Source organism: Hippopotamus amphibius, chromosome 1 (genome assembly GCF_030028045.1).
Source record: "Hippopotamus amphibius kiboko isolate mHipAmp2 chromosome 1, mHipAmp2.hap2, whole genome shotgun sequence".
Lineage (NCBI taxonomy): Eukaryota > Metazoa > Chordata > Mammalia > Artiodactyla > Hippopotamidae > Hippopotamus > Hippopotamus amphibius.
Window position 1 is genome coordinate 7399306 of NC_080186.1, and position 22772 is coordinate 7422077.

Here is a 22772-nt window from a genome sequence, read left to right on the forward strand (position 1 = left end):
CTGCATGGAATCAATCATAGCTTGGGGCTTTTCTGTATATGAGCGGGTATGGTTTTTCCAATTTAGGAGGTCTGTTGTGGTGAAGGGCTGATACACGAATGTACACTGTCCCCCCTGTATCTGTCCATCCTGATCATGGTAGAGAGGTCCCTGTGTTACCCTCAATGGCATATCTAGGGCTGTCCGCCGGCCTCAAGTGAGGGGTGGGCTGCTGTCATTTCCCTTCTGTTCTCCAGGATTCAGAGACCTCCCCCTAGGAGGTGGTTTGGAGTCTGATGTCTGGGGCATAATGCGTGAGGAGGCTTCAGACGAGCTACAGACCTCACTATTCCTTGCTGAGTCAGTAGCGGGTAGGGGAGGGTATAAGGGTACATATGGTGGGGGCAGTTCCTCTGGCTCTCCCACTAGGACTGGCTTTTTAGGTTTAGGCTTGCACCTAGAGGAGGCTATTGCCTGTGCCATCAGGATCTTACAATTTTCCTCCAGGCATAGCTGAAGCCAGGGTGGCTTTATCAGGACTACATCCTGCCATGAGTCTATATATGGGAATTAATCTGGGTATCCCAGGTCCCCTGTCACTACTTTATATATCTTATTGATTAGTCCCCTGTCCAAGGAGCCTTCTGAGGGCCATCCTACTCCAAATGATGGCCACTCTATTTTGCACAAGGTACAGAGTTTTCTAGGGGTCAATTTAACTCCATAGTCTCCTGAGTATCCCTTTTTAAAGTTCTTAATCATGCATTCTAAAGGGGTGAGTTTACTCTGCTTGCCACCCATTTCCTCCCGTCCTATCAGATGAAAGGAACACACACAAGGGAGGGTAGCAGTAGGAAAACCAGGTTTTGGAAATGCGCTTCGTCTGTCTCTGGCCGCCTCCCTAGTGGAAATTTTCAGGCACCTCTTAGCACTGGTGGGACGGAATACACCCCATGTCAGGACTTCTCTGAAGAGAACCACCCTAAGCCATACGAGGATTGCCATGGAACCGGATCAGGACTCAATACTCACTTCGACCTTAATTGGTCATCTCATTTACTCACATTCGTTCAACAAGCTCCAGCCCTCCGCCCAATCCTTTAACCTTAGAGTCCTGGTTTTGCCTCCTCTTCTCCCCCTGAGAGGGTCTTGGAGGTTACTCGGGAGACTCTTGGGAGGTGATCAGGCTCCCCTTCTGTCACTTAAAGATGGGCCTATTAAACCAGAATGAACCTGGGTTCTTACCAGTCTGTCGGGCGGTGCACCCTGCACTGGTTGCTGTGCCTCTCTGGGTTCCGTTGTGCTCTCGGAAGTCTCACCCCGACACGCCAGGAGGGCTAGTCTAAGGAACAATTGGTCCGCTGGTGCCAGGCGATGTCACCACCCCTGGCGCCCCGGGGCTCATACGCCGGAGACAAGGGAGGTGAAAGCATCATCTCTGTATACTGCCTCCTGATCCCGGATGAGCCCCCCGAAATGTTGGAGGAATTGGTAGAGGTAGGTAGCACACCAAGGCTTATAATGCAGGAAGTAATGTTTAGTGTACGGGTACAGGCCCAGTGGATTCACATCCAAAGACTGAGCCCTGAACCAAAGGAGAGCTTTCCCTTTTATAGACCAGTTCCCATGCTTTTGGGAGTGTATAGCTATGTTTATCTATGCAGAAGCAATGTACAGAAGCCAGAGTGTATATGTTAGTTTCTCCTTATCTCGTTGACCCAGATGTTTGTTTGCTCTGCCCCTGGCAGGGTCTTGTGAAAGAGGCCATAAGTTATTTATTCCCTGGGGCTTGCATTTTCCTATGTTTGCCTAGTCCTTCCCTGTTTTTGTTCTTTTTATTTTTTAAAATTTATTTATTTATTATTTTTTTGGGGGGTACACCAAGTTCAATCATCTGTTTTTATACATATATCCCATATTCCCACCCTCCCTCGACTCCCCCCCACCCTCCTCGTCCCAGTCCTCTAAGGCATCATCCATCCTCAAGTTGAACTCCCTTTGTTATACAGCAACTTCCCACTGGCTATCTATTTTACAGTTGGTAGTCTGTTTTTGTTCTTAATCTGCCTCAAGGGAAGTGGTAGGAACTCCAGCACATGGGCAGTTTCATACACAACTGTAAAAGGCACTAAAAAATGTATTAGAGGGAGTCATCTTATAAAAATCTCTGGGAAGTACAGTACATGGCTAAAGAGAGTTCATTTCTAATTTTTGTGATTTTACAAAATTCATTATATTTACAGAAAGAGTACTTTGGTATTGAAGAAAAAGAAAGGTAGTGGACTTGTCATGCAAATAGTAAAAACATCCATGTATTTTTTAGTCTTAAAATAGTGAGACAGCTTTAAAAGTGAATTCTACGTCAGAAAATCCAAATATCATAAGTCATGAAAGGTTAAACTTAGATTGGACATAGAATCTATGGTGAACAAAATACTGTGGCATTTTCACAAAATCACTACTCAGCAAACATACAGTCAGTACTTTATCTTAAATTTTTTTGAGTATCCATTTTATTAGATATTGTGTCCTTGTAACATACAGACAGAGATATTTGTGTGATAGGGAAAGAATTCAGGGGAAGGAAGATTTCTAATCATTTTCCCATTTTCCCATTTCATATTAACAGTTTCACTTTCTCCAACCACAAAATGGGAAGGATATTTCCTATAATATTTGAATATTGTTAGGGACAGAATGTTTGTATCCCCCAAATTCCTATGTTGACACTGCCCCCTCCCCACATGTGATGGTATTATTTCGGAGAGGTAATTAGGATTAGAAGAGGTCATAAGGGTGGGGCGCTCATTAATGCTGATCAGTGCCCTTATGAGAGATTCTAGAGAGCTAGTTTGTTCTCTGTTCAGTCATGTGAGGATACCAGGAGAAGCTAGTACAAGCAACCTGGAAGAGGGAGTTCAGCAGATGTGACCATGCTGGCACCCTGACCTTAGACTCTGAGCCTCCAGAACTGAGAAATAAATTTCTGTTGCTTATAAGCCACTCAGTCTATGGTATTCTGTTACAGCAGCCCAAAGTGACTAAGAGAAATAATAAATGACTCAATATGTCTTGTAAAAATGCATTACATCAAAAGCACAAGAGACAAAAGAAAAACATAAATTGGACTACATAAAAATAAAAAATTTTGTGCTGCAAATGATGCCATCAAGAAAGTGAAATGACAACCCACAGAATGGGAAAGATATTTGTAAATTACATGTTTGATAAGGGACTCATATCCAGAGTATATAAATAATTCTTATAACTCAACAATAAAAAGACAAATAACCAATCAAAAAATGAACAAAGGATTTGGATAGATATTTGTCCAAAGATATACAAATATCTATCCAAATCCTTTGTTCAAAGATATACAAATAGCTAATAAACACATGAAAAGATGCTCAGCAGTGTTATACAAAGATATACAAATAGCTAATAGACACATGAAAAGATGCTCCACAGTTAGCCCTCAGAGAAATGAAGACACAAAACTGCAATGAGATACCACTTCACACCTACTAATGTGACTAGTCTACAAAAGAGACACTAACAAGTGCTGGTGAGGATTGAAGGAACTGGAACCCTCATACATTGCTGATGGAATGTACAATGGTGCAGCGCTTTGAAAACAGTTTGTCAGCTGCTCAAAAAGTTAAACATACAACCCAGAAGTTCTCCTCCTGGGTATATACCCAGAAGAAATTAAAACACATTCCACAGAAAACCTTACACATAAATGTTTATAGCAGCATTATTCATAATAGCCAAGTGGTGGAAACAACCCAAATGTCCATTAATTGATCAATGAATAAACAGTATGTGGTATATCCATACAATGGAATATTATTTGACATTAAAGAAATGAAGTACTGATATATACTACAAAGTGGATAAACCTTGAAAGCATACCCTAAATGAAAGCAGCGGGACACAAAAAGCCACATAGGGTAGGATTAGACTTATGTGAAATTTGCTGGAATAGGCAAATCCATAGAGACAGAAAGTAGATTAGTGGTTGCCCAGAGGGAGAGGAGGGGAGAATGGGAGTGACTGTTAATAGGTACAGAGTTTCTTTCTGGGGTGATGAAATGTTCTGGAATTAGTGATGACTTGATAACTGTGAATAGTCTAACAGCATCTTACACTTTAAATGGGTTAATTGCATGGAATATAAATTACATGGCAATGACCACGTTTAAAAAAAAGAAGTAAATGTATTAATATCAGTGTCACCAGGAGTCTAAATTCTGGCTTACACAGAATTGCTTTCCTGAAGAGCAGATAATATGTAAAGCCAGCAACAGTCTAACTTTACTTACAAATTCCTTACATATCTGGTTGTCAGGTTACTATTTTAAGTAAGTAGCAGAAAAAAAAAATGTGAGTTTTGATTCTGGAATGCAATCTGTACTATTATGGTTAAATAAACCATCCCATACAGTATATTCTTCGTATGTGGCAAAAATCTGGAATTTTATGACACTGTTAAACCTTGACCGCTGTTTAGATTTGTATTTTATAAAATATTTGCATTCTTCAGGGAACAGATTGGTGGTTGCCAGAGGAGGATAGTGGTCAAAAGGTACAAACTCAGTTATAATAAGGGGGCGGGGGGAAGCACAATATAGGGTAGAGAACGGGGCGGCATAAACTATTGGGTGTAAGACAGGCTACGAGGATGTATTGTACAACATGAGGAATATGGCCAATATTTTGTAATAACTAAGTTGAAAGTAACTTTTAGGTAATTACATAAAAATTTAAAAAATTTAATAAGGGTATTTTCCAAATAAAGGCTATAATTAAAAACCTGGGGATGTAATGTACAGCATGGGAAGTATAGTTAACAATACTGCATCATATATTCGAAAGTTGCTAAGAGAAGAACTCTTTAAGTGCTCATTCCAAGGGAAAAAAATCCCCAAACCTATGTGTGGTGATGGATGTTAACTCACTGTGGTAATCATTTCCCAACATATATGTCAAATCCTTATGTTGTACACGTAATACTAATACGATGTTATATGTTGATTACATACATTTCAATTAAAAAATTTTTTTGTATTCTTGTCCAAGTGAGGACGAGAGTTTCTTTTCTTTGGCTCCACAAGCCTTCCTTGTTTTCGTGTATGCACTTCAAAGTTTTCTGGGTCTCAAACCCATTTATACTTTCAAACTTTGCCATCACTCTGGAACACACTTTAAATAAAAAAAAATCAGAAACTCTCAAAAAGAACAAAGTGAAATGAAGTTCTACTTGTGTTCAAGTCTTCTTCCAAGTGGGCTTTCTTTGAGGAGGTGCAAGAGTCTACGTGGAAAGGTTTTTCAGCATGTGAGCGGTCAGGCCGGTAGAGAACGCTCGCCCCGGAAAGGAGACGTTTTCCGTCTTCTTTTACTTCTTCTGGGCGGAATCGTGGGCAGTCGAGAGGCGTCCGTGAGACGCTAAGGAGAAGGGCTTGGGAGCAACGGAGGCGCTGCGGGCCCGGGTCGCGCGGGCGGACGTCCCCTCCGGGCCAACCTTCCCGCGGTCGGTGCGGCCGCCTCGCCCCGCGGCCTCCGCAGTCGCCCGCCCGCGTGGCCCTCGGGGGAACCTATCTGGGCGGGACCCGCCGCGCCCCCGCCCCGCGCCGTCGCCATGGCACCGCGCCGTCCCGCCCCCCGCGCTCCGCCCGCCCGCGGCCCCGCTCGCCCCTCCCTGCGCCCCGCGCGGCAGCCGGGGAGAGGGTGGGGCGAAGGCGGGAGGAGACGCAGGCGAGAGGAAATCGGCGGCGCGACGCCCATGGCCCATTGGCTGCCTCGTCCTGGGGCCAGAAGCCCCGCCTCTCCGGCGGGGTCACGTGATCCCTTTCAAAGATGGCCGCCCTGTTGTTTTGATGAATAATACTTGGTGGGGCGAGGGGTAAGAGTAGGGGTGGAGGGGTAGGAGGGTTTACTCTTCCAGCCAAAGCATCGCGAATCCGGTCCTCCCCCTCCCCCCTGCCCGGGCTCCGGCGTGGAGGCGGGGCGTGGCCGGCCTGCTTTGGGAGGGGAGGAGCTTCCCTCCTCAGTGCTGGGCTCTGCCTGGGCGGCTCTGGGGTCGCCTTGCCTCGGGGCACCCACTCTGCAGTTGAACACTTCCCGCCAGGGGCAAAGGGTAGAGAGGAGAGCAGGATCTGCTGGAGGAAGCGCAGCTGCCGCGCCACCACCACGAAGACACTAGGCTCCAGGCACGAGACGAGCTGGAGACCGAGCTCCCTAGTCTGGGTAACCTGGGAGGCAGAGGGTAATAAGTAGCGCCTTAAGATAACCCTGTAGCAGCAGCAGTGGCGGTCAAAGGAGGCTGCTCGTGGCGTAAGCAGCTGTAGGAGCCTCTGGGGCGATTGGAGTGACCGACGCCAAGGCATCTCAGTGCCTCCCGTGTTCTTATTTTTTAACCTCTGACTATGCAATTCTGAAACCTCCCCCATTCGGGGGACCAGACAGCCCGATAGACACCTTCCACTCTCCTCCCGCCCTGGTCTCAAAGAACAGAAGATCTCTCCCTAACGCCTTTCACCATTAAGAGGAAAGCGATGGAGGAGCTGAGCGCTGATGAGGTGAGGAGGTTGGGGGACACCTTGGGAGATTAGTTGGCAACTCTTTGGCGCTTTGGATAGGGTTGATATTGCGCCAGTGGTGCTTGGCCTTTGGGCAGAAATGGAGATGACATTTTCCAAGAATAAAATGAGTCCCTGAAAGGGTCTCCGGTTGTATTCTCTTGTATTCCTGTGCCTTCTTTTTTCATCCTGAACGCCATTTGCCTCTTTTCGAGTTTTCTTTTAGGGTCTAAAGAAGCGGAGAGCATATTGAGGCTTTCATTCCTTTCTTCAGGGTATTTAAGCAAGAAGGGCTAGATTTACATCAAGTTGTGTGTGTGTGTGTGTGCGCGCGCGCGCGCCTTACTGCAGAGATCTAAAGAATAATTTTGGGTGGAATCAGAATGTATGGGTGTATGTTTTCAAAGGATTTGAAATCCCAAGTATCTGTGGCTGTTTCATTGTATAAGTTAATTAAACATTACGTATGTGTTTGGGGGTGGTCTACAGACATTCTTTGATATTTAACAAAGTATGTATCTTCTCAATAGCTTAGTGAGTTACAGTTAAATTCTAGCAATTTAACAGGCCACTAATGGCTTCTGGCATACTTCTTTTTCATTCTGCTTTTTTCTAGTTTTTGTCCCTTTCAAACTTGTGTTTTGCTGTAGCAGACACTGAACAGGAAGCAAATGGAAGCAAATGACTTTGAAAATTCCCCCATTATCATTTCTGAAGGGTGTCTTACAGATCCCCTTCTTGATGTTTTCAAGATTCTTTAATAATAATCATGAAAACTGGCATTTAGGGTACCAGGAGTTTCCTGTGACTCTGTTGACTTTTCCTGTTATTTTTTTTTTTAACAAAGTGGAAGCTTCCCATTCAGGACCCCTGCTGGCCTCACTGTCTTCCATCTACCATTTCTTCCACTGGTTCATGTAAAACTTCCTTACAGTATTATGAAAGTAGTCGTCCATCAGGTTGGACTGTAAAACTTCCATGCTTCAGTTTTAGCTACAGAGTAGTCAATATGTTCACCTAGGGACTAAAATTCTCCAGAGGTGAGGCAGGCAAGTGATGGGTTAAAGGTCATGTAGGATAGGAAGCAAATAATTTTGTTGGTTTTGATACCTGGCTGCTTGGAAAGTCAGGTTTGCCCACTCTGTGTTGTTCACTTTGTTTTTTAACTACATCAGCAATAATGTTGAATTAGAAAAATATTGAACAGTTTCTTTCATTCAGGTAGGATCAAGAGATCCTCTTAGAGGCACTTTGTTTTGTGTAGTTTTTTAAAGTACACCCCATTTTTCTTGACTATTAATCCTAGTGGATCATTTCTCTTAAGGCAAAAAGTTTTTTAGTAAGTCTTTTACATCCAGAAATTGCTTTTCTTTCTTTTTTTTTTTACATTCTCTAAATTGTTTCTGGTTTAGAAGTTTTTACTTACTTGAGTTTTCACCAAGAAAACCATTAAAGCATACAGACCAATTAAAGAATCTGAACTGTAGCTCTTCACTTTATCCAGTCCTTGAAGAAGGTATTAACATTTTTTTTAAACCATATGTGGAACAAATGTAATCATCATGGAGGAGATAGACATTTTTCAAGGTCAACAGAATATTAAAATAAATGTGAAAATTAAATTCACTAATATAAGATCAATATAAAATTATGTTCAACAAATTAGTTGGTCTGAACACAAAGGGACAGTTCAATAACTGGTATTTTTACTCTCAGCAGAATCTAGAACAAATCTTTTATGGGGGAAAAAGCTTAAGTTTTTTTAAAAAATCTGTTTCCTTTAATTCTGGGACTAGGTAAACAGTTTTCAACAGAAATATTTCCAAAGCTTTTGCCTTATTGTTACTCTGTTGGTGGAAACGTGTATCACAGGTATGGTAGGTGACATTTATTTGGTTAGAAAATAATACATTTATATTACTGAAAATTCAAACATGCATCTCAGAGTGTAAATAGTGAAGACAGTGATCTTTCCATCTAAGTTAGGAAGTTAGGTAACACAGAGTTTCATATTTTGGCAAAATGAAGATATATCAGAATGCAGTCCATGAAAAGTAGAGGCTGCTATTACCAGACTAGTAGCTTTAGAAGATTTTACATTATGGGTACTTTTTGGTCCCTCTTATAGATCACCTTGAATTCTTATATTTTTCTTCTCTTGCGCTTTCTAAGTGGAGTATTTCTTTAACTTCATTGCTGTTTATATAGCACATTGCAATGAGTCCTTTGCTGTATAGAGCAGATCCATGACTAAGTTTATTCTCTTCAGGAACCTGCATTTCAAGTCGTCATTATTTACATCACATTCATTCTGTACCCTGCTCATGTGTTGTTTTCTTATACCAAAATGATGCTGTGAGTAGGGCAGGTATTTTTAACTGGTTTTCAACTGTAGTGATAATGTGTTTTCATTGAAATGACTTGCTTTTTTTTCCTTTTCTTTCTTTTTCTTTCTTTCTTTTTTTTCAAAATCTATATGACCTCGTTCATCTTCAGGAGGGCTGGCTGGAATTCAGGGTGTGGTCACAGTTTTAGAAGTTGCCTTCCTTCCCAAATGCAGAATATGTGACCTTGGACATTTTAGTGGTGTTTTTTCAGTGGAAAGGGACCCACATTTATTAACAGTCTTAGAAGCCTGCTCTGTGCCATGTACTTTACAGCCACTGTTTCATTTGATAAAACAGTGCAGTCCAGCAGGTCCCTAAATTTTCCTTGTTTTATGGATAAAGCAACTGAGAATTAGGTTAAGTCCATAGTGCCCTAGCTTAGAAGTGGCAGAATTGAAATTCAAACCCAGGGTTCCTGATCTAAAAGCTCTTCTTTTACTGTATTTTACCCCCTAACAACTGGCAATAAATTCACCACAGCTTCTATATAAATATCCTAGTAACATCCTTGATCTGCATAGTGTAGTTTTTCATGAATTCATTCATGATGTGATCAAGTTTATAGTCTTTTTGGTGCTGACTCTCTTCATACCCCTCCAAAATCATTCACTCAACAAACATTTTTAAAAAAGATGCTGTGCGTCTCCAGCAGTGTGTTAGGTTAGGAGAAACACAGTCTTTTTCTTAAAGAAATTATTTAACTGGCGTTAGGGGGATGGGTAGAGATAGAGATAGCTAGGAGTCCAGCAATTATAATACAGGGTGCTAAGAGCTATTGTGGACATATGCCCAAGACAGTAAGAAAACAAGAAGGGAGCCCCGGTGGCGTAGTGTCCCAGAGAAGACCGTGACGCTTATGCTGAACAGCAGTTATCAGGCGAAGGGCTCTTGAAACTGGGGAGCTCAGGAAACCCCAAGAAGTAGTGGGACTGGAGACAGGATTTGCCTGGAGGAGTGGCCTCAGGCAGACAGGCACCAGGTCAGTTTTCAGAAATGGTTAGGAGTTTGAACGTTCTCGGTAAGACTGTAAGAAGCCGTTGAGGAATTTTAAGGGATTAGGAAGATGACTGGCAAGGGTGTCGAAGGTGGGTAGGGAGAAGGTTGGCTGCAGGCTGGGAGGCTGCTGTTGCTGTCGAGGAGTGAGACAGTTGAGTCCGAAGTAAAGCCTTGGCAGTGGGGATGGAGGAGAGCAGACACCAGACATATTGAGAATCTAAGGTAACCCACTTCTGATGATCAGTTTGATGTGAAGGAGGTGGAGGCAGGGGAGGAGGAAAGAAAAAGATGACTCCTTGGTTTCTGGTTTGGGAGAAGGATGGGTTGGAGGAGAGAGAAGGAATTCCAGACAAGGAGCAGATTCTGGGAAAAGCAGAATAGTTCCTGTGGCTGCTGAAAGATGAGCTGACAGAGAGACCCCCAGTCTTGGCCTTTCTGCTTTCAGCATCTCCATCTCTGACCTTTTCTTTCTTTGTGACGGGCCTCAGGACCTAAGCTCACTTTTTTCCCAGTAGAGAATGGCTAACATCACTTCATAACCAGGCTTCTCCTTCCTCAAGCCTGAAAGGAGAATGGGATGTTGCCTCCCAGGTCCCTCCTCTACTCCTTTTTGTTCATTTTAGCCAGGAGACAGAGAATGGTAATGGTGATAGCTGATACTAATGAAGCTGTTAATACGTGCTAAGCACATAACTTGCTCAGCAAGGTTGGTATTAGTAGCCCCGTTTTACAGATTAAAAAATTGAGGCTGATAGAAATTAAGTAGATTGCCAAAAGGGGCACAACTGGGAAGTGGTAGAACCTGGATTCTAATCCAGAGTCTGATTCCAGAGTTCTTACTCTCTTTATTAAACTACCTCCAAAACAGGAATAATCTGAGCAAGTTGCGATGGTTATGGCATCTTTATTGTCCCTTTTGAGATGAGAAGTAGAAGCCCTCGTTATTGCTAGGAGTGGAGCTCATCAAATAGCCTTTTACTCTTTTTAAGGGAAAAAGACAAAGACTTCTGGCGAGGGGTCCTTGGGTCTTCAGGCCTGTGCTTGGCACAGAGCGCATTTTCTCAGAAGGTACTTGTGGTGTGTCTGGGTGAAAATAGCTTCCCGCAGCCACTAATTCAGTGGTTATTTGCTGTTTACTTGCTGCATGTCAGATACCACATGAGCCTTGCTTGCCTGGAGCTCCTTTCTAGTGCGAGGAGAGGTGGTAAACAAACACATACCCATAAGATGTCATTTGGTGGAAGTACCATGGAGAAAAATAAAATAGGCTATAAAGGGATTGAGAGCAATGCGAGGAATGTGTGCAGTTTTAGGAGGTGACTTCTGGGAAGAAATGTAAAGGATGACAGGGAGCCATCTGCGGGAAAGAGTGTTCCCAGCAACAGGGAACAGCAGGAGCCAGGGCACATCCCCGATCTGCTCGCAGAGCAGCAAGGAGGCCAAGTGTGTTTGGAGCCCGCTAAGCGGGGGCACAGTGGCAGGAGATGAAGTCTTTCATTCACTCAGCACACATTTACTGAGTTCTTGTAACTGGGTTTCCAGTCAATTTTGAGGTGCCCCCCACCGCCTTTTTTTCCTTCACATTTTCACATCTTTGAAATTGGGATGCTTCTTGGTGTAATCATGGTTGGTCAGGTGGCAGTTGTGATGCAGTTGTCATTTCCTGTTTGTGTGCAACCTGGTTATACCTGTTCATGCTGTTGTACCTTCAGTTGAGGGCTATGCATGATAAGTTTAGTTGCCGTTCTAAATGCCTCCCCCCCAAATTGTACACTTTGATCAGCAGTGAGAGCAGATGTTACTCTGTATGCAGAGAGAAATGGAAACAGCAGTGGGGTCTCAATTGGATATTAGAAAAGAAAACGTTGACCACGATTTCCTGTTGTATTGCAGTGCAACAACCAAGTGCATTAGGAAGCTGTAGAAAGGCAGAACAACACAGGTCTCTGAAGCTGTGTCACATTTTGAAATGGGACACATAGTTAGGAGGATTGCCTTTCACACACAGGCAATGCAATTGAAGGTCAGAGATGCTGCATTCTCAGAAATTTCAAAGCAATGAGAGGCTGGTGTAACTGATTACTACTACTCTGGCCTGGTCAGTCGTTAATGCATTTTGTTGTGGTTTAATGGGCAGTAATTTTTTTTTTTCCCTTGGCGGTACAAAAAAATAATAGTGCAATTTACAGTCAGTGACACTTTGCATGTGATGACACACGGTAAACGCCCGGCTTTGTTCCAGACCATGAGGATATACGAGTGAACAGTACAGGCAGAAATCTCTGCCTTCATGGGGCTTAGATTCTGATTTGTGGTTTTTTAAAAAATTTATTAATGTATTTGGCTGCGCCAGATCTTAGTTGCGGTTTATGGGATCTTTTTAGTTGCGGCTTGCAGGATCTAGTTCCCTGACCAGGGACTGGACCTGGGGCCCCCTGCATTGGGAGCTTGGAGTCTTAACCACTGGACCACCAGGGAAGTCCCTGATTTATGTTTTAAAAGAATCATTGTGGGACTTCCTAGGTGGCGCAGTGGTGAAGAATCTGCCTGCCAATGCAGGGGACACGGGTTCAAGACCTGCCCAGGGAAGATTCCACATGCTGCGGAGCAACTAAGCCCATGTGCCACAACTATTAAGCCTGTACTCTAGAGCCCATGAGCCACAACTGTTGAGCCCATGTGCTGCAGCTACTGAAGCCCACGCGCCTGGGGCCTGTGCTCCACAACAAGAGAAGCCACTACAGTGAGGAGCCTGTGCACCACAATGAAGAGTATCCCCCTCTCGCAGCAACTAGAGAAAGCCCGTGTGCAGCAATGAAGACCCAACGCAACCAATAAATAAATAAATTAATTAATTAAAAAAAAAGAATCATTGTGGCTTCTGTGAAGAGAATAGATAAAGGGGGAAAGAGTGAAAATGAAGAGAAAGATTAGGAGGCCAGTGCAGGAGTCCCAGGACCAGGGTTAGTGGTGGAGATGGTGAGAAAAGGTCAGGTAGAGAATGGTCAGATATTTTATGGGTATAGCCAATAGGATTGGGTGATGGGATGGATGTGGGTGTGAAAGAGTGGAGAGTGGAGTCAAGGATGGCTGTCTGAGCTGGGATGTCATCGAGTGGACCGTTGTAACAGAGCGACGTGCTTAAACCAGATAGATGTTTATTTCTCTCTAAATAGAAGTCTGGATAGGAGCTGCTGTGGCAGCTCTGGGGCTGCTGTGGCAGCTCTGTGCTCATTAGGGGCCCAGGCGCCTTCTGTCCTATTGTGCCAACTCTCCTAAAGTATGGCTTCCATCTTTTGGTCCATGTCTGTCTGCATTGTAGCCAGAGGGGAAGGAGAAGTCCTGCTTCTCTTTAGTGGCACAGCTTGAAAGTTGCACAGATCACTTCTGCTCACCTTCCATTGGCCAGAACCTAAGTCACATGGCTGCAGCTCCTTGCTGAGTAGCCATGTGCTCAGCTAAAAGCTGTCTCACTAGAAGGGGAGTAAAGTCAAGGCCTTTGTGTTCAAACCCTTCTTCTGAAATCTAAAACACACTGTGCCTTCCTAAGGAGGCACCCCTCTGTCACCTGCAGAGTCCAGGATCTCTGGGTGATGTCCTGTCCAGGAACCTTTAGATTAAAATGCAAGTTTGTCAGCTGCTCTCCCCTCCCTGCCCTGCGTGTGCTGGGGTGGAGTAGGATAGAATCATAGAAGTCACTCCCGTTTGGAAAAAGGAAGAATGGGGAGTACAGATCCCTCACTGGTCCACGGCCATTTTCACCCCGTCAGGCTGCGGTGTGGGGGCTCCCTGCCTTGGCAGTGGTGGAAGTTCCTGAGCAGTCCATGTATAAGCCCTTGGTGTGCTTTCTTGGAGGAACTCCCCTGTCCTCTGCCCTCTGTGGTAGTTTTGCAGTGTCTGATTTCCTCTGGGGCCAGATCATTGGAGACTATCCCCTTCCTGGGGCCAAACAGTGTCTCCCGCTTGTTTCCTTCAGGAGACTGAAGGAGATGGCTTTTTCTACCCTGCTTGGTCCCCAAATTACCATACTCTGAGCAGACTTAGACTAGACTGTGGACGTGCCTCAGGCAAGACCTCTATTCCCTTTTATCTCTGTGTGCAAATCGGCAAGCTGCAGCTTGAGTCTGTCTCATTCTTGTGGGACTTCTTGCTTAAAGTGGCAAGAAGCCAGCAGGCACCCAAATTCCAAACTGTTCAACCAGTTCCCCTAGAATTACAGGCTGTGTAGGCATGCGGGCTATTTTCTGAGGTGTCACAGGTTTTACCAAACATTCTCTTGTGGCCTAACAAGGGTTACCATGCTTCCATCCTGCAATATCTGTGCCCGTGCTGAGCCCCAAGCCATTGCCACATATTTATATTCTGTTTAGGTTGATTACTTCCAGGTTCCAAAATCTATATATTAGTTAGGATGTTGGTTTGGTTGCTGCAGCAGAGAGGTCCAAAATAATAATGGTTTAAATATGATAGAAGCTTATTTTTCTTTTAAGTAAAAATCTGGGTAGGCAGTTGAGAGCTGGTTTAGCAATTCCATGATTACTGGGAAGCCAGCTCTATTTAGTGCTCTGTCATCCTCTGCAGGAGGCATCTAGCTTGTAGTCCAAGATGGCTGCTCCAGCACCTGCACCCACATCTGCATTCCAGTCCTCAGGAAGGGATCAAAGGGGAGGGCATGTTCCTGTCTGTCAAGGGCAAGATCAGAGGTGTCACACATCATTGCTTACATCTCCTTGGTCAGAACTTAGTCACTTGACCACAACCAGATGCAAGGGTGGCTGAATGTATAGGAGGAGGCAAGTAGCTGTCTCTACCACAGTGATACCAAGAGTTTTAGCCTACGCAGCTTGAAAAATGGAGTTGTGCCCTACTGAGGTGGGGAACATTGAAAGAGGAGATTAGAGGGAGACATTAAGCTGTTTTGATCCTTTTCTGGTTATACTGTTTCTTATTCATCCACTTGGAGATGTTAAGTAGGCTGTTGGATATATGTTGGGCTTGCAGCTCAGGAAGGAGGTTGGGGTTGGGGTTACTTATCAGGAAGTTTTCAGTGTATCTGAAATCACAAGAGTGGACAGATGACCAAGGGAGTGAGCAGAGAGAGAAGAGTGGAGGTCAGAGGACTGAGCCTTGAGCCACTCCAGCGTTTAGAGACGGGACCAGGAAAGGTAGAAGCAAAGACGAGAGCCTGGAGTTCTGGCGTCCAGGAGAAGAATGTGTTTCACGATGGAGGGGGGCGTTCAGCTCTGTTGAATGTCAGTAAAGTAAATGAAAGGAAGGCCAAGACTTGACGATGGGATTTGGCACCACGGAGGTCATTAGTGACCTTGACAAGACCAATTTCATTGCTGAACAGATTCAAGACAGAATAAGACAGAGTGGGAGGAGAGAAAATACATAGCTCAGGAGTGAGGCATCGGCCGCAGGAGTATACTGGGGCGCCATCCACAGACTGTGGAAACCGTGGGTTTAAAAAGTGGGAAGAAGATATTTGGGGAACATATCCTTTTAAGTTTTATCTCTTACCAATTCCTATCATGATCACCAATTCCTTCATTCAGTAAATATTTATTCACTCTTTGTCCCTTTCTTTCCCCGAGACAGGAAGTACAGGTGTGGAGGTCGATTTGTATATTGTTCCTAGCAGGGTGTTTGTGGCCTGAAGAATTCCAGATGTAAATTTTGAACCATAACCTGGGCACACTGAATCATATTAAAGTGAATCTTTAAAACATTTAAGAAAGAGTGGCAAATAGGTACATGGTAAAATTTTAATTTCATTTATTTAGTTACAACAAATACATGTGGGATGTTTACTCCCTGCTGGGTATTGAGGGGTCCACGTGTGGAGATACCGTCTCGAATATGAGTAAGACCTGGTCTTCACCTTCAGTGAGCTCATACTCCAATGGGGAGACAGCCAACTAGAGTTCAAGTGCTGAAATAGACGTTTAAGTCAAGGAGGACCGTTGATGTAGCAGTGAACTCTGACTGGGGACATCTGGGAAGGGCTCGAGTTAGTCCTTAAAGGTGATCAGAATTTTTGACATCTAGAAAAACCTGTGGTGGAGGATAACTGTTTCAATTATTTCTTACTCTCGGCAAACTCTGTTACATTCACTCTTTTGAAATTGATTATAAAAATTTTAGAAGCACTGAAGAAAAATTGGAGATGGTGAAAAAGATCTCTGATATTGGTGGGTGTTGGTGGGTCTGAAAGGTTTTGCCATGCAATTATCAAGCACAGCCAAGTGTGTGACCCCAAAGGCTCTTAAACTGGTAAGAGTCAGCAGAAGCTGAAGGAGGAGGAGTTGAGGAGAAATAGGAAGAACAGAATAGGTGTTTCATTTAAATCACTTCTCCTGTCCTGGTACTAATCACACTGGTTGGAATTGTCTGTTCGTTTGGTGTATCTCCCACTGCAACATAAGCCCGGGTTGTTCTTGTTCATTGTTTTTCTCCATCTCTTAGCACCGGGCTTGCCACAGGATGCCCCACAATAAATGTTTGCCGAGTTCATGAACTGACTGCAAGATGTCTTTCCATGACTCCCAGTTCTTGTGTTGCAATAGTTTTGTTTTTGCTGTTGCTACGTTGAAATTAAGGTAGGCACCAGAAAGAAACCTTATTGTCAGAGTTGTAATTCAGTCAGATGTACCTGGGTTTTAGGTGGACCAACGAATTGGATGACCCAGGACAAAGTACTTTCTGAGCCTCAGTTTCCTCCGTTGTAAAATGGGGGTCCTTACACCTCCCCGTGGCGTTGTTCTTCACACTAATCTCAGTGATACACAAAGTGCCGAGCGCAGTGCTGTGGCAGAGTATGTAAATTCCTGGGACATGTTAGCTCTCTTTTCCAGAGTAAGATTGAGTTGTACGTGATTGGAATTTTAGTTGGTGCTCATGTAACACCTGATGAGCCCTTTGCGTGTAATAATGCCAAGAGTGTAAAAGGAGGTCTGTTAATGCAAATCAAAACTACAATGAGGTATCACCTCACACCGATTAGAATGGGAATCATCAGAAAGTCTGCAAACAGTAAATGCTGGAGAGGATGTGGAGAAAAGGGAACGCTCTTGCACTGTTGGTGGGAATGTAAATTGATACAGCCACTATGGAGAACAGTATGGAGGTTCCTTGCAAAACTAAACATAGAGTTACCATATGACCCAGCAATCCCACTGCTGGGCATATACCCAGAGAACACCATCATTCAAAAAGACACATGCACTCCAGTGTTCATTGCAGCACTATTTACAGCAGCCAGGTCATGGAAGCAACCTAAATGTCCATCAACAGATGAATGGATAAAAAAGATGTGGGACATATATACAATGGAATATTACTCAGCTGTAAAAATCAAGGAAACTGGGACATTCTTAGAGACATGGATGGACTTGGAGACTGTCATACAGAGTGAAGTGAGTCAGAAAGAGAAAAACAAATACCGTATATTAACACATATATGTGGACTATAGAAAAATGGTACAAATCAACAGGTTTGCAAGGCGGAAATAGAGACACAGATGTAGAGAACAAACATATGGACACCAAGTGGGGAAAGCGGGGAGGGTTGGGGGGGAATGAACTGGGAGATTGGGATACCAAATTGTACACTCTAAATATATGCAGTTTATTGTATGTTAACTGTATCTCAATAAAGGTTCCAAAAAAAAAAAGGAGGTCTTTTACTGGTTAAGGTAGCAAATAGGCTGAGGCCTATGTGACAAGTTGGGTTGGAATCCTCTCCCCCAGCCCCTTAAACTTCCCAAAGTCTCTTCTCACCCAGGCGCCCTCCTTTGCTTGAAGCCACCCTGTTATCACTTGCCACGCCTCCTCCTTTTCCCCTAAAGTCTGAAGTGATCAGGTGGCCTGCAGGTGCTAAGGGAGTGAAGGAGGAGCAAGGACATTTGAAGGGAACCTGAGGTGTCCTAGGAGAAACATGCTGTATCAGGACCAAAAACCAAAACATGAGGTGACTCAGTCTGCTCAAGTCAGGTGACTTGTTTTGTCTTCGAAGGGACTGTCCCCTCCTGCAGGGCTGGGGAGGAGGAATGTGTGGATGAGATGCCGCCGGGTGAACTGCTCACCAGCTGCCGTATCTTTAGCGTCATTTGAAGACAGTAGTCAGGCTGGGCAGAGAGGTATCTTTTGGGTCCCAGTATTGAGAATGTCTGACCTTGACTTAATTAACTTTCTGTGTAAACATTGAAATGTATTCAGTGCACATTGTTTCTTTGTCCCCTGTCAGTGTTTGGTATAGATTCTAGATGTGTAATAGTGTCATGGTACTTCAGTTAGTTAAATTTTCTGCCTCAATGAGGTGGCCCTTTGCTTTTATGGGTCTTTTTGGGAGGCAAACTCCTCGGATTTCCAAACAAACCATAATGCGCACCTGTCATCTGCCAGGCACTCTTCTAGGATCATATCAGGTCAGGGTTTTTGGTCAGACCTCTGTCTATACTTGTCACCAGGGCTGGCTTCACAAGCATGTGACCTGCAGTCAGGAGTGCCCCACGCTTGGTCGAATGCTCTGCTGTTGCCGTCTTGAAAGTTTTAATACATTTGAGCAAGAGGCCCTTTGAACTTTGAACATCAATTGTATAGAGTAGATGTTTAGAGTGTCGTTTACGACATTATTATTTTAGGATGCTACCATATAGCAGCGTATATATGTTTGTGTTTGGCAAACATTAATTAGCTTTCCACTTTTATGTTAGTTAACCTTTTATTTATGATAAATACAGACCAGGCATCCTTTTTGTGGAGTTTCATCATAGAAGTGCCCAATTTTTTTTCCTTCAAGGCCAACCAGGGACAGATGGGTTGTTCACCTGCAAGGGCTTTTGTTTGTTTGTTCCTTTTTACTTTGTATAAATGTCCTCATATTCAAATAGTTTGTGATTTCTGGTCTAGGGAAATGTGGATAAAGCAGTCTTTTTGCCTTGAGATGTTATGATTAGAATGGCTTGTGAGTGGGAGAATTTTAGTGAATGCCAAGTGGAAAATACGCTTGTGAAAGCGTCCCATCAGGCACCTCTTTGTCTTTTTTGATGTGGATGTGGACAGGTAACAAAGCACATTCACCCATACTGGAACGGGGTGGTTATGTGAAAGTGTCACCATTTCTGATTTTAAAAAGGGCCGAGTGGCATTTAGGATGATGCTTATCCTGTAGGAGGAACTTAAATAGTAATGATCCATGTTAGGAAGGAAACCTTTATTCATACCAAGAATATGATGGACATGAAGTGGCTAGAAGTCAGTATTTTCTCCCTGTGAAAGAGCCCGTTTTCTCTAACCCTGCTGTTATAGATCTGCTAGAATATTGGCTTTAGGGAGTATTCAGAGTTGGTGTGAATATAGAACTTTGGTAGAGATTAGAGAAAACACCCGAACCCTGCCCCAGAAGAAGTTACACTTTTGTTTCAGCAATAATGACTTTGTGAGTCAATTTAAGAAACTCTTTCCACGTAGCTAGGCTTCAGAAAATTCTTTAAAATGTTTAATACTGCATATTTCACACTCAGTCATTTTTAAGTGACCAGAAGCCGTTCTGTGGAAGAGCATCAGAGGTAGCTGCTGCTTGGTCTCTAGCCTCATCTTGTCTGTTTAACCAAGTGGAATTAAAGATGAGAACGGGGACCACACCATCTCTATTACTTGGGATGTTTTTGGTGAGGACACAAAATTGCAGCTGTAAGAATCATGTTTTAGAAATCAAATCCAATTAAAATGCTTCTACCCTCAGGATGTTTCTCTGCTGTATAATGTTCGGCTCTTGATTCTAGTGGCTTCTCCTAATTTCACAGCCAGCTAACAGATCTGATGCTTTTCACAGATCTAATGTAGCTGTGCTATTTATTCCTATTGTTTGGGTGAAACAGAGCCCTAAGCCAAAGGAAAACAGTGTTTGAGCCTAAAAGGAAGATGATGGACAGAGCAAAAGGATGGCGAAAACGCGGAGGCTGAAGTTGTAAAAAAAATAGTGACTTTACTGTGTGTCAGGAGGGCACTTCATGTGTTCAACAAATATTTACTGAATGCTCTCTGCTGTAGGCATTGTTATAGTTGCTGGGGCTGTGGCTGCAAGTACAGTAGACCAAGTCCCTGCTTTCTTTGTATTGTGCTGCGGGGAGATAGACCGTACACCAATAAATGGAGACCAGTTCAGGAGATATGTTGCATTACCTATATCTCTGATGACTGTCTTGCAAGATAAGTGATATATATATCATCACCTTCTTCTAAACAGGGAAACCAAGACCCAGAGAGGTAGCACAGCTAGAAATGGGTACACCTGGGATTTTCTTTTTTTTTTTAGAACTTTTATTGAGATACAGTTAACATACAATAAACTGCATATATTTAGAGTGTACAATTTGGTATCCCAGTCTCCCAGTTCATTCCCCCCCAACCCTCCCCGCTTTCCCCACTTGGTGTCCATATGTTTGTTGTCTGCATCTGTGTCTCTGTTTCTGCCTTGCAAACGTGTTGATTTGTACCATTTTTCTATATTCTGCATATACGTGTTCATATACGATATTTGTCTTTCTCTTTCTGACTCTCTTCACTCTGTATGACAGTCTCTAGGTCCATCCAGGTCTCTACAAATGTCCCAGTTTCATTGCTTTTTACATATAGCTGGGATTTTGACCGAGTGGCCCCACGAGAGCTCATCCTGTAGAAGACTGAACTCACTCACCCACCCACTGCACTTGGTCCCTTGTTTCACTTTCAAGTGGAACACTTTCTTAAAAAAAATCACTCTAATATCAAATGTTGATGAAGAATCTAGAAGTCTTTATTATTATAAACTATTATTTTAATTTGAAGTAATAATATTAATTAACATTGTCAGTGTTACGGGGTGACTCAAAGTCTTTTTGATAATTAGGCATACTTTGCCTTTGGTCCTTAGCCCGTGCCCTCTGGCAGAACGTGCTTAGGCATACCCAGTGTTCTCTGTGCTATTGATCAGATGCAGGAAGTATTGATGTTAATAATTTTTGTTGCACTTTATAAAACTCCACGTAATGAAAAGCATGTAACCTCTGCCTGGCATTGGAGAATTATTAAGGGTCAAATGTTCTTTCCTCCCTAAGACAAAACAGTTTACAGTCTCGTTTCTAATGACAGTAAAACCGTTTCTTCGTCGTGAGCCAGACTGTGGGATTGGTGGTTAGGCTAGCTATGTAGGTGTGTGGTTCCTACGGTAAAGCAGCCAAGGTAGTAGAGTTCAAAAGACAGATAGTTTGAAAATTGTGTGTTTTGCCAGTGATCCTAGAACTTGGCCTCTGTAAGAATTTTGTGCTCTATTTTTGAGAAATTTACTCAACTAGAAAAGTACTCATGGAAGAAATCAGATAAACTCACCTTGTCTGCATTCCTTTTGCAGGGAAGGGGATCCCTGCAGGGTGAAGAGAGGTGCTGGAGTAGAGTGGGCACCAGCCTGGGGGCCAAATGCAGGACGGCCAGACAGACGGGGTGACCACAAAACGGTCGTGTCCAAACCTGGACTCTTCCAAGAGTGAAAGGGGCTCTGTTAAGATGAGACAGGAGTACCTGGAGTGCACTGCTGGGAGCCAGGACGGATGGTCCCCCTGCTGTATGAGACACATTTGAGCTGGGGAGGAACGTTTGGGTAAAAGCACTGATCTTTAAGGTTTTGACGTGGAAGTCAGTCCTGAGCATGGTCATCATCCTTTGGAGAGGAAATGCAGTAGAGAACACAGGCTTTTTGTAGCTTTGAGTAAACATTTTTTGAGTTGGGTGGGTAGTCTGGAAAGTGAAGCAGAAGGTGATTGGAAAACAGATTGCAGAGGTGACAGTGATGGTCTACTGTTGTCTCTGCTGTGCTTTGTGTGTCCTGTGGCAGTTTTCAGCTGATTGGAGAGCTTGGTCCTTTATTTGGAGTATGGGGATCTGGGCTTGTTGAGCTGTTAAATTCATGTGTTAAATCTTACAGTGCACAGTCACAGGAATGCGACCAGCCGTCTGTTCCTTTCTTCTGATACCTCCTTTTTATGCCTTGCTATTAAAGGAAGGGTAGAGAACTGCAAATTTGCAGTTAAATGTACTTCAGGTTCATTGTATTATGAGGCAAAAATAAAAATAGGAAACAGAAGGTAAAAGCAAAATCTTTGTTCAGAGTCTCACCATCCAAGGATAGCTATAGTTCATATTTTGGTGTCTGTACTTTCTTCCACTATTTTTTTCCAGGTTGGATACTCCTCTCCTCCCCCCCCCCCACCCCTGCCACTGGGAGACTAAATCTAACATATGATTTTTTTGTCCCCCTAGAATCATAGATTTTTGGAACGTGAAAAGATTTTAGAAATTTTTCTAGCCTACTCTCTTCATTTAAATTTTTTTTTTCTGATTATAAATTCAGTCATATAGATTCACTGAATTCTGCTTGATTCATTGTTTTTTTGTTGTTTGTTTATTTTATTTTATTTTTATTTTTATTTATTGGCTGTGTTGGGTCTTTGTTGCTGTGCTCGGGCTTTCTCTAGCTGTGGTGAGCGGGGGCTACTCTTTGTTGTAGTGCTCGGGCTTCTCATTGCTGTACCTTCTCTTGCTGTGGAGCATGGGCTCTAGGCGCACAGGCTTCAGTAGTTGCAGCACGTGGGCTCATCAGTTGTGGCTCACGGGCTGAGTTGCTCCGCTGCATGTGGGATCTTCTCGGCCCAGGGATCGAACCTGTGTCCGCTGCATTGGCAGGTGGATTCTTAATCTCTGCACCACCAGGGAAGCCCCTGATTCATTGTTGAAGATTTCCAAAATCAAGAATAAAGGGAAGGGGGACTTCCCTGGTGGCGCAGTAGTT

At 43.6% G+C, this 22772-nt stretch overlaps 1 protein-coding gene across 10 annotated transcripts in view; it reads left to right on the forward strand.

Moving 5' to 3' along the window:
* The first annotated feature begins 5837 nt into the window (after positions 1-5837).
* The window catches only part of UBE4B (ubiquitination factor E4B), a 140783-nt gene continuing 123848 nt past the window's right edge, over positions 5838-22772 (forward strand). For 9 of the 10 annotated variants that reach the window (XR_009047522.1, XR_009047531.1, XR_009047521.1 and 6 more), the window contains exon 1: positions 5838-6560. Coding sequence is in view for 2 of the 10 variants with exons in the window: in XM_057696018.1 (XP_057552001.1) it covers positions 6537-6560 (24 nt within the window). In the remaining 8 variants the exon portion in view is untranslated. Of the gene's footprint in view, positions 6561-21406; positions 21585-22772 lie in introns of those variants that run through there. The other variant, XR_009047532.1, reaches the window with a different exon arrangement.